We start from the raw sequence: 11,205 nt of genomic DNA on the forward strand, positions 1-11,205 counted from the left end.
AATACACCGTTATAATAATAGTTATCGTCTTATCGTTTTTTTTTTTTTGACAAAATACTGTTTACTCCCTATACTTATAGGGTCTCGACGTTTCAGTTCCTGACGTTTCAATTTCACCTAAAAAGTCCCAGAACTTTTCAATTTCATCTAAAAAGTCTCTGCCGTCAATTTTCCGTTAAAAAATCTGTTATCTTGCTGACGTGGCACTATTTTAACAGTAAAATGACTATTTTACCCTTATTGACCCAAAAAAAAAAAATTTACTCTCTTTTTTCTCTATTTTTTTAATTTGTTCTTTTTTATTCCTACTTTTTTTTTTACTCTTTTTTCTCTCTTTTTTTTTAACTCTCTTTTCTCTTTTTTTTATTTATTTGTTCTCTCTTTCTTTCTTTTTTAACCATCTTTTCTCTCTTTTTTTTCTATTTTTTGAATTTGTTCTTTTTTATTCCTACTTTTTTTTTAACTCTTTTTTCTCTATTTTTTGAATTTGTTCTTTTTTACTTTTTTTTTAACCATTCTCTATTTTTTTAATATGTTCTCTCTTTTTTTTTTTCCTACTCTTTTTTTTTTTACTCTTTTTTCTCTCTTTTTTTTAACTCTCTTTTCTCTTTTTTTATTTATTTGTTCTCTCTTTCTTTCTTTTTTAACCCTCTTTTCTCTTTTTTTTTACCCTCTTTTCTCGCTTTTTTTTCCTACTCTTTTTTCTTTAACTCTTTTTCTCTTTTTTTTTTTTTAAACTTTTTCCTCTTTTTTTTATTTGTTCTCTCTCTTTTGTTTTTTTTTTAATTTCTTTATCTTTTCTGTTTACCTCTTCTTCCTCTTCCTCCTCTCTGCTCTTCGGCCTTCTTTTCCTCCTCCTTAATCGCAGCTCCAGTTTTCGGCGAGCATCACCACCTCTCCTAATCACTGTTGGCGTGCCCGCCGCTCCAAGCAAGTGTTGGCCATTCCACCATCCATCCATCATCCCCATCATGCCAGCAAGCATCACCACCTCTCCTAATCACCCCTCTCCATACAGCGGTTCCAAACCAAATCGGAGCACACCCAAATCAAATCAATTCACGTTCCACCTCCCTTTCTTCGGTGCCAAAACAGTTCAAACATTTCTCTCTAAAGTTACGATCAGAAACAGCCAAATAGACCAAAACATGGAAACTCGCAGGAAAACTCAAATATCTTATCCTCTTCGAATCTCTATTGGCTCATCATCTCAGCAAACCAACACCAAAGAAACGTTATTGACGTCGAGAGAAAGCTTTTGATATAGCTCCGACACCATGAAGGGGCCGGAATCTAAAGGGAAGAGAACCCGACCATTCCGGCTTCCAAGCGTGGCCGAAAACTAGAGCTACAATCAGGGAGGAGGAAAATAAGGCCGAAGAGCAGAGAGGAGGAAGAGGAAGAAGGGGTAAATAGAAAAGAGAAAGAAATATATATAAAATAAAAAAAAGAGAACAAATAAAAAAAGAGAAAAGAGAGTTAAAAAAAGAGAAAAAAGAGTAGGAAAAAAAAAGAGAACAAATTAAAAAATAGAGAAAAAAAGTTTAAAAAAAAGTAGGAATAAAAAAGAACAAATTAGAGAAAAAAGAGTAGGAAAAAAAAAAGAGAACAAATTAAAAAAATACAGAAAAAAAGAGTTAAAAAAAAAAGTAGGAATAAAAAAGAACAAATTAAAAAAATAGAGAAAAAATAGTTAAAAAAGAGAAAAGAGAGTAAATTTTTTTTTTTGGGTCAGTAAGGGTAAAATAGTCATTTTACTGTTGAAATAGTGCCACGTCAGCAAGATAACAGAATTTTTAACCAAAAATTGACTGCAGGGACTTTTTAGGTGAAATTGGAAAGTTCATGGATTTTTTAGGTGAAATTGAAACGTCAGGGACTGAAACGTCGAGACCCTATAAGTATAGGGAGTAAACAGTATTTTGTCCTTCTTCTTTTTTTGAGATGTTATCGTCTTATCGTTAGATTAACATGTAACGATAGTATTCAGATGATTAGTTATTTTAAATGTTAGATATTAATTTTTAAACAAATAGTTTAATACCGACTCTTTTTTTTTTTTTTTTTAATCCACCTAAAACGGGTGCTAATATATATAGTCGTCACAAGCTAGAATAGGCCGTTACACACCCTTCTGCTGCCATGTACAAACAGACAAGAAGATAGCGGTAATACCCACAATGGTACATACATATAGACCCACTCATTAGACAAGTAAAAAACGTAGATACAGCGAGATCCTCATTTGGTACTACTCCAGACGCGCTAGAGGTACATAGAGTGCACATAAATGATTAGCTTCTTAATACAAGGAAATTATTGTAAATAGATGAACTAAAAACATAGGGATGGGACTAGGGCAAAAAAAACACCCCAGCCCAAAGTAGAAAGCTCAAAAGCCCAAGAGGGATATTCAGCCAAGGCCCAAAAGTGAAGCCTAGCCCATCATCTCTCCATAGCGCAGAGCCTTCAAGCTCCAAAACGCCATCGCCTCTGATCACGCGCCCAACCCAGAAGCGAGGTACGATCTGTACCGCAGTTCGAATCCACCCGAACCAGGCACAATCTCCGTCGTCTGGAGCAAAACCTAGCCGTTGCCGTCGAGAGTGAAAACTAGTCGCCTCCTTGTCATAAACCTCCAGCCCCAAGTTGCCTAGATCCGAATAGGTACAGCTACCACCATCAAAACCACAAGCAAAGATCCCATAGGGCTAGACCATGTGTCGGCCGTCCAGCAACATCCCCACGACGTCAGGGGAGACGCCGGAGAGCCACCGGATGAAGGGTAGAGATGCCTTCGCCGCCGCAAGCTTTAAGGTTTTTGAGAGAGAGAGAGTTGTTTAATCAATTTTGATGTAGAGGATCTTTAATACCGACTCTTAATAACCCTTAAACATCAAATAATTCAGCATTGTCTAAATGACTCGTAATAACTATCTACATTATGTGTGAAATAATTGCATGTTATACGTATAGTACCATTGACAAAGGTCAATGTATTAAAAAATAATGTGCATTTTCTACTGACTAGTACCATAATTATTTCTAATTATCGCTCGCAATTATAACATAAAGCATAGTAAAATTTAAAAGATCATATTCATTGATGTAGTTTCGCATTATGACATACATGAAATGATCATTGCATTTTTATCTATAAGAGTTTGACACAATACGTAAAAGAGCTTCTTTATGTTTGACAAAGACAATTACCAGTTTATTATCACCTTCCAATTTGCATACGATCTTTCTAGTTTCATGTTCAATGGTCTCAAAATTACGTATTGCATCCGTGATGTTTCTATATGCAATGGTTGCTTGATCGATCGAATCACGAGAGTGTTTGGAACTAAATTGATGTAATGGCTTAATACACTTGTCATCAAAAGTGGATTAAGCTACAAGCCTCTTTCGATCTACATGCACAACTCTCCAATTGATGTAATGGCTTCATATCGTTGGCCATTTGCATGAAAATCATCCATGCATATGATAAGTTCAAAGAGAAAATGATGCATTCCAAAAGAGATTAGATTTAACGCTCTAACTCATTCTTTCAAATTTTTGGTGAAATTGGACATGCAAAACATTGTCTTTTCTAGGATGGCTTATATATTGATAAGATCCTTATGCTACATATACTAGCTTTAGAAGATATCATGTAATCTAACAATAAACTTCAGGTTAAAAATTTTTGCTAATAAGTTGAAAGATCTTTATTTTTACATACACATAATTTAAAGACAAAAAAATATCGGTTAAGCCACATTTATCTAATATTTCCCTAGTAGTTAGCTGAGTAGGGGATCGTCATACGAACATGAATTTCACAATATAATGGACAATCATTGAACCACGCATTAATCCAACATATGGTATACGATAGATACCACTAGACCAAATGGTTATACTTCATTCATCATTATACCACAATTAACTTATTATTCAAAGATAATTTCATTTACTAATATGGATGATAAAAGTTACTTAGACCTCATACTCAGTCCGTCAACAAATCGACCAACACAAAATCTCTAGCAAATTCTTTCACCATCCCACCCACATATAAATCACCAAATCCCATTTATGGTCTTTGTGAAAAATTGTTATTAATATTTTTAATATTCAGAAAAAATTCATTAGCTCATTTGAATATTGCGTGCAGGCTTAAAGCATACAGCCGTCTTAGCTCAGCTGGTAGAGCGCGTGGCTTTTAACCACGTGGTCGTGGGTTCGATTCCCACAGACGGCGCTTTTGCTCTTTGTTTTTCCTTCACCATCCAAATTTTCACTGGACCCTATCGTGCGCGTCATGTACAGAGTAGGCCACTACGTATCGTATTCCCTGCTCTTTCCTTTGCGTGAAAGTGCACATTACGCATCCCCCCTCAAACCCAAAAAAGGCCCAAACCCAAACACCATTAAAAGGAAAAAAAAAAACGAATCTTAGACAGTAACTAGTATTAACTAGTTTTTAAGACCGTTTTTACTTTAAATCGATCCGAGAGAGAGAGCATGAGAGTCTCTCAGTGACTCAGTAGTGTTGTCCTGCTTAACAGCAAAGCGTCCCCATTCCTCTGCAGCGTCCCCATTAATTTAATCAAACTAAATCTAATCTCTCTCTCTCTCTCTCTCTCACTCTCTCTCTCTACTCCCCAGGACCAGATTTAAATCGCAACCTAGAGAGAGAAGCCAATACAATCAAGCTTTACTCTCTCTCTCTCTACAAATCACCATTTTCTTCCTCAAACGCTCTCTCGCTCTTTCTCTCTCTCTCTACAGTGAATCTGTGCCGATTTGAAACCCTAGCATTTCGGATCCCGAGCTGCATTTGGATGTGAAGGACTGCGGGGAGGTGTGCTCAGATCGGTGGTTTTCATGGAGGAAGTTTCCGGCGACGGAGCCGCGTCGTCTCCGATGATGGAGTTCAGCGGCGGCAATGGACTTCCGCCGGGGTACAATCCGACGCCTCCGCCGCTGACGGTGTCGGGATCGTTCAAGGAGGGGAGGAGCTCGTCGCGGAGGAGAGCAATCAGGAGGCCGAGCATGGACGGCGACGAGTTCATTAACCTCCTGCACGGCTCGGATCCGGTCAAGGTGGAGCTCAATCGCCTCGAGAATGAAGTCAGAGGTGCGAATGCGGCTCGATCTACTGGTTTTCTTTGAGATTTGGAGCTCGTTTTGCTCGATTTCGAGTGTCGTTTACCGATTTTTGGCTGTCGTTTTGTGTGAGTTTTGCAGATAAGGACCGAGAGTTGGGAGAGGCGCAGGCTCAGATCAAGGCTCTCAAGCTCTCTGAGAGAGCCAGGGAAAAGGCTGTTGAAGAGGTTATTTTCACCATTTTCTGTTACAATGATTTTTCCTAAATTAAAAAAAAAAAAAGTATTAGTGTATAAAATTTTATATAAATATTAGCATCTGTATCAATCAGTTTCCTTGGTCTTATATTTGAGTGTCAGCTGTTTTTTGTTGATTAATTTTTCGTAGTACCGAAAGGTTAAATTTAGCCATATAACTTATGAGTAGACCCGCTAATTTATATAAATTGTAGAACATGGAATGTATTCTCAAGTAATTGAAGGGCAGTTTTTGAAGACAATATCTGAAGGACTGTCCTACATGTTTGGATGTTAAAAAAGCTAGTACTGGCATGATAGTCGCTTAATAAGAATATAACTTAGCTGGTTCTGGGACCAACATATCTTAGTTGGAGTTCATAGCGATAGAACAGCCGTGCATTTTCTCATGTTGATGATATAGTTCATGGCTACGCTTTTTTTGTTGCAACAATCAATGTTGTTAGCAAAATTCCATGGATAAAACTTTTGGCATCAAACAATTTGAGATACATCATGGAATCTGGTTTTATGATAATCTAAAATTGAATATATGACTATCTTTTACACATAATTTTGTCGTTTCCTGAAATATTTACATCATTACAATGGTTGCTTTGTTCATCTGTGTTTTAATTACATTGCAGCTCACTGATGAATTGACGAAGGTGGACGAGAAGCTCAAGTTAACAGAATCTCTTCTAGAAAACAAAGTATGGTTTGAGTTTCCACCTTTTAACTTATCTTTGTTTACACTCACTGTGCCTATATTGACTTGCTACCATAATGCTAATTGGAAGAAAATATATTGCAGAATCTTGAAATAAAGAAGATCAATGATGAGAAGAAAGCTTCTATGGCAGCTCAATTTGCAGCTGAAGCTACTCTACGTAGGGTTCATGCTGCTCAAAAAGATGATGATATGCCTCCAATTGAAGCCATTCTTGCACCTTTGGAGGCTGAGCTCAAGCTTGCTCGGCAAGAGGTACTTTTCTTGTCCTTAAATATATAATTGTGATTCTATTAAATGTTACCTAGCAGAATCGGAATTTTTATGGTGACTCATAATTATCATTGATTAGTCAACTTTTGGTCCTTACAGATTGCAAAGCTTCAAGATGATAACAAAGCTTTGGATCGGCTTACCAAATCAAAAGAAGCAGCTTTACTTGAGGCTGAGAGGACTGTGGAGGTTGCCTTGGTTAAGGCCTCCATGGTGGATGACCTTCAAAATAAAAACCAAGAGCTGATGAAACAGATCGAAATTTGTCAGGTAATTGCAAGATCATCCATGATATTCCTTTTGAAGTACATTGAATATATATTTGTTTTGGCGGCAGTGTTCTGGACTTTGTATTTATAGGTTCTTTTAGTTTTAAACTGGTTTGATTTATATTTCTACTGCTTCTGTGTGATAGGAAGAAAACAAAATTTTAGATAGAATGCATAGACAAAAGGTTGCCGAGGTTGAAAAGCTTACGCAGACTGTGCGGGAGTTGGAAGAGGCAGTTCTTGCTGGTGGTGCTGCAGCCAATGCTGTCAGGGATTACCAGCGGAAGTTCCAGGAGATGAATGTAAGTGCCTTACATATTTGAAACCTCAATCTTGGTGGTTGCTTATTTTTTACATGTACCGTGTAGTGAGAGCATTCTTAAGAACTGGTATGGTTTTTGTTTCTCAGGAGGAAAGGAAAACTCTAGACCGGGAGTTGGCCCGTGCAAAAGTCACAGCAAACAGAGTAGCTGTAGTGGTAGCAAATGAGTGGAAAGACGCTAACGACAAAGTGATGCCTGTAAAGCAATGGCTTGAAGAACGGAGATTCTTGCAGGTACTGTTTCTATCTTTTTTGGTTGAATGTCAGGTCTTAGCTCTGAGGGGATTACTTTAGTATTTGGGTTCTACTGTTTCTATAATTACTGAACTGCGTTCTTACAGGGAGAAATGCAGCAACTTCGGGACAAGCTTGCCATAACTGAAAGAGCTGCCAAGTCAGAAGCTCAGTTGAAAGTAATAACCCTTTTTCTACAAACCCACATCCAAATTGTTTCCAATTTATAATGGGATGCTAAGCTGAGTAAAATTCCTCTCTTGCATCTAACAGGAAAAATATCATATGCGACTTAAAGTGCTTGAGGAGAGTGTGAGAGGATCTTCGAACAGTATTAGTCGAAGCACAGCAGAAGGAAGAAGTATAAGCAATGGACCCTCTCGACGTCAGTCTCTTGGTGGAGCGGATAACGTTCCAAAATTATCCTCCAATGGCTTTTTATCCAAGAGAACACCAGTCAGATCCTTGTCCTCCAGCACCAGTTCAGTCTTGAAGCATGCGAAAGGCACTTCAAAATCATTTGATGGTGGTACTAGATCACTGGACAGGGGGAAGGTTCTGTTAAATGGTGCAAGCTCCAATTTCTCAGTCAACCAATCTTGTGAGGGAACCAAGGATGGGGAAGCACAAAATAACTGGAAAGGGAATTCTGATGATAAGCCAAATGAGTTCTCAACAGTGGATACAGAGGATAATGTCCCGGGGGTTTTGTATGATTTGCTACAGAAAGAGGTTGTAGCTTTGAGGAGAGCTGGTCATGAGAAAGATCAAAGCCTGAAAGACAAAGATGACGCTATTGAGGTTGAGTTTCCTTTCCATCACTCTTGTGATTTTATACTCTCATTTAAGTATTCGTTGATTCTTGTCATTCAGATGTTCTCTTTTTTGGTCAATCTTATCGTTCAGATGTTAGCCAAGAAGGTAGACACCTTGACTAAAGCAATGGAGGTTGAGGCGAAGAAAATGAGAAGAGAAGTTGCCGCTATGGAGAAGGAGGTAGCTGCCATGCGTGTGGACAAAGAACACGACAATAGGGCCAAGCGGTTTGGTAGTGCCAAAACCTCTGTCAACAGTGCTCAAGTGCTTTCTGGAAGGTAGTTAATATTCAACCTAACTAGTTCAACCATCTATTCAATGCATTCCTATGGCACTCACTGCTTTCTTATTAGAAGAGAGAATAACAATGATGTTGACTTGTTGTAGGACACATTTCCTTCAAGTTTGTTGGTTAGTAGTAAATGAATTAAAACTCGCATTTAACTGCAACTATACCATCAATGCAGTGCTCTCGCAAAAATAATTTTAACTGAAGTAGAAACATGTCCATAAATATACTGTTTTATTTTCTCCTGGTTCTTCTGTCTAATTTTAAGAAAAGATTTTTCTGCAGAACCAATAGTTGAGGCTTTAATTCTACCTAATATGCAAAGCTAATGTGTAGTTCTTGCTTACATATCATCTTTTATATTCTGTGTCCATATGTTGGGTTTCAGTTCCATTGTTATTTCCTAGTGAGGCTGGTTCCAAACATGGTAACTAGGTCAACCAGGCCCTTCAAGGTTAGCTGCTCTTTTGACAAATACACTGGTACCTGTCGACTAGATTGGAAATTTAGATAGAGAATCTGTATTTATATATGAAATAATAAGTGAGGTTGAGTAACCCTAACGCTGAAAGGAACAGCAAGCTTTTCTCTGATAAAGCTTGCTTTAACAATTTGCTTGCTTCTTCCTTTAATCCAAAGGAGACGGTAGAGACCAGCTGATTAGACTGAGCTTCATGCTAGTGAATCAGTCTTGAACTCTTGATTGATAGTCATCCAGCACCCACCACCGAAAATCAAGCAATTTTCTGTTTGCTATCAGTATATGTGTGCAGAATTCATAAAAGATGAGATCCTGTTGGCACAATCACCATATATGAACCCCGTTCCCCACAGCACAATAGGAAATACAGACCCCAGAAACATAGGATTGACACATACATTTAGTCACTCCTTCTCCCAGGAAAAGAGTTGCCCCCCAAGTCGAGACTGTACAGTAGATGTTTGGTTTGCCATTTGGATTGACAGGATTGGGAACCCAATTGTTTAAAGTAGTTTTCAATCCCGCCTTATGATTCTCTTCTTTTGGAGTATTGGAAGTAAGGGAATAAAAAAAGAAAGAAAAGATTTCTAACAGATTTCTTATATTTTGTTATTCTGAATCCAATTGAAACATATTAAAGGTTTTTTAGACTAAATTTGCCTCCTTGTCCAATCCACTTATTTCCCTTTTGTTGTGTAAGTTCAAAGAGTATTTCCACAATGTATTTACCAATGGATTGCGTACTCATAATCTTAGATGATCAGAGTATGTCTGCTACCTTGGTCTAATTTTCCATTCTTTATCCAAGAGCCAGCTCTTAAGGTTGGATGACTACGTCAAACTATTTTCCAGAATATCCCCATATATGTGCTTGTTAATTGTTGCTACATTGTGGTTCATGTAAGGGCATATGCTAAACTTTTGTTATGGTTGCTGATGATGGTTTCTCAATTGTGGTTAGTGTTCTCATAAGTTGAACTGTTTCTTATATTTTGCAGAGGTCTGTCACGAGGAGGGTTGACACGCAGCACCCAATAACAAAATCACAGTTGCAGTTGCAGTTGCAGAAAGGTGTTAGTGCACGTGCCTTGTTCTTCCTTCCATTTACCACTTATTTTATGTCCCCCACCCCCCTACTGTGATTGTAGTTGGCATGCCAACGCTGGCAAGAGAGAAATCCAGAAAAGAGATCGAACTCTGAGAAAGCGGTGTGCTTCTGACATAGATTGGTATTCCCATGCTCAGAAATCCAAGAAAGAGAAAGGGAAGAAGATTATTGACTTTGGGCTAACCTTTTGTGAGGTATCGCGAGTGGGCAATGGTTGTGTGTTGTATAGGTAGCTTATTTGGCTTTAACTTTGTTCCCCGTTTTGCAGTTTATATTTGTAATTGCAGCTAGTGTGATTGTTTGTTAATATTCTTGTAACCAGATCAAGATCAGATCTTTTGTGGTTGTGTTAATTCATCTATAGTCCTCTGTTGGTTATATATATCTGGTATGCTAAGCTTAGTGTAGCCGATCTTTTTGGCTAATCATGCCTGCCTGAAGGTACTGGGCAAAATGTCAATACTATATACTGATTGTTTGAAATGAAACATCAGCATTCATTTTCTCCTTTTCTGAGATGTGTATGGGTAGGTAGGATCACGATAATCTTCTTATCCTGCCTGCCTTTCTTGGGTATGTTCGTGCCGAAAGTTACAAATGGTCTCAAAATGCTTGACTACATATCAATTCTAGTCGAAGCCGCAATTCCTGAATTGAAGGAATCACGATAATCTTCTTATCCTGCCCGCCTTTCTACTTTCGCAACTCTTTGCAGGTGAATGTGGTTAGGGTGATGTGAAATGTTTCCTCTTTTAGATCAAATGTTCACCTCAACCGTAACTAACCATGTGCTTGATGAAAGTCAGACTGAACCGCGGTTTGAGTTGATAATGACCAAAAAAGTAGTCATTGGACACTTCTAAACAGAATATTTTATCATTTAACCAAAGGGTGTTTTTTTATATTTTATTTTTTAAAATTTTATTTTATTTTTATCGAAATTTAACCAAATGTTGTATTTGAGATTTTTAGGCTATTTTTGTTTTTAACTTTTAATCCAAATGTGGGATATTTGGAATGAGCAACAAGGGTTTGGGGTATACTGCAAACTATTTGTAATCTATCAGCCTCGGTTTAAGATTTCAATACTCTAAAATATTGCAAAATTTCCGTTCAATTAAGTCGGGCGTGGATGTTGATATAAAATTTAAAAAATTCTTTTATACACTAATAATGCAAGTGAATAAATAATTTTAGTAAATCTGAGCCAGGTAATTTTTTTTTAATAAAAAAAAACATATTGATAATACTCTCAGATAAAATTTGGAGTAATTTAAATGGGAGAGGATCCTCTCCTAAAGCAGCTACCTAAGCTTTTAACTAGACAATGACAGGTGGATATAATGA

The 11,205-nt window shown here is 37.5% G+C and overlaps 1 protein-coding gene and 1 non-coding gene across 2 annotated transcripts; both read left to right on the forward strand.

Moving 5' to 3' along the window:
* Positions 1 to 4,179: 4,179 nt before the first annotated feature.
* TRNAK-UUU lies at positions 4,180 to 4,252 on the forward strand. The gene has a single exon. It is a non-coding gene; the product is annotated as a tRNA-Lys (tRNA).
* A 294-nt stretch (positions 4,253 to 4,546) lies between these two features.
* LOC112197588 (microtubule-associated protein 70-1) lies at positions 4,547 to 10,240 on the forward strand. Its single transcript, XM_024338323.2, has 11 exons — positions 4,547 to 5,131; positions 5,242 to 5,327; positions 5,984 to 6,049; positions 6,151 to 6,321; positions 6,439 to 6,609; positions 6,755 to 6,910; positions 7,018 to 7,164; positions 7,272 to 7,343; positions 7,438 to 7,965; positions 8,071 to 8,258; positions 9,749 to 10,240. The coding sequence occupies exons 1-11, from the start codon at positions 4,879 to 4,881 to the stop codon at positions 9,786 to 9,788; spliced, it is 1,878 nt and encodes a 625-aa protein (XP_024194091.1). The 5' UTR covers positions 4,547 to 4,878; the 3' UTR covers positions 9,789 to 10,240.
* The last annotated feature ends 965 nt before the right edge of the window (positions 10,241 to 11,205 follow it).

This window comes from Rosa chinensis, chromosome 4 (assembly GCF_002994745.2).
Source record: "Rosa chinensis cultivar Old Blush chromosome 4, RchiOBHm-V2, whole genome shotgun sequence".
Classification (NCBI taxonomy): domain Eukaryota; kingdom Viridiplantae; phylum Streptophyta; class Magnoliopsida; order Rosales; family Rosaceae; genus Rosa; species Rosa chinensis.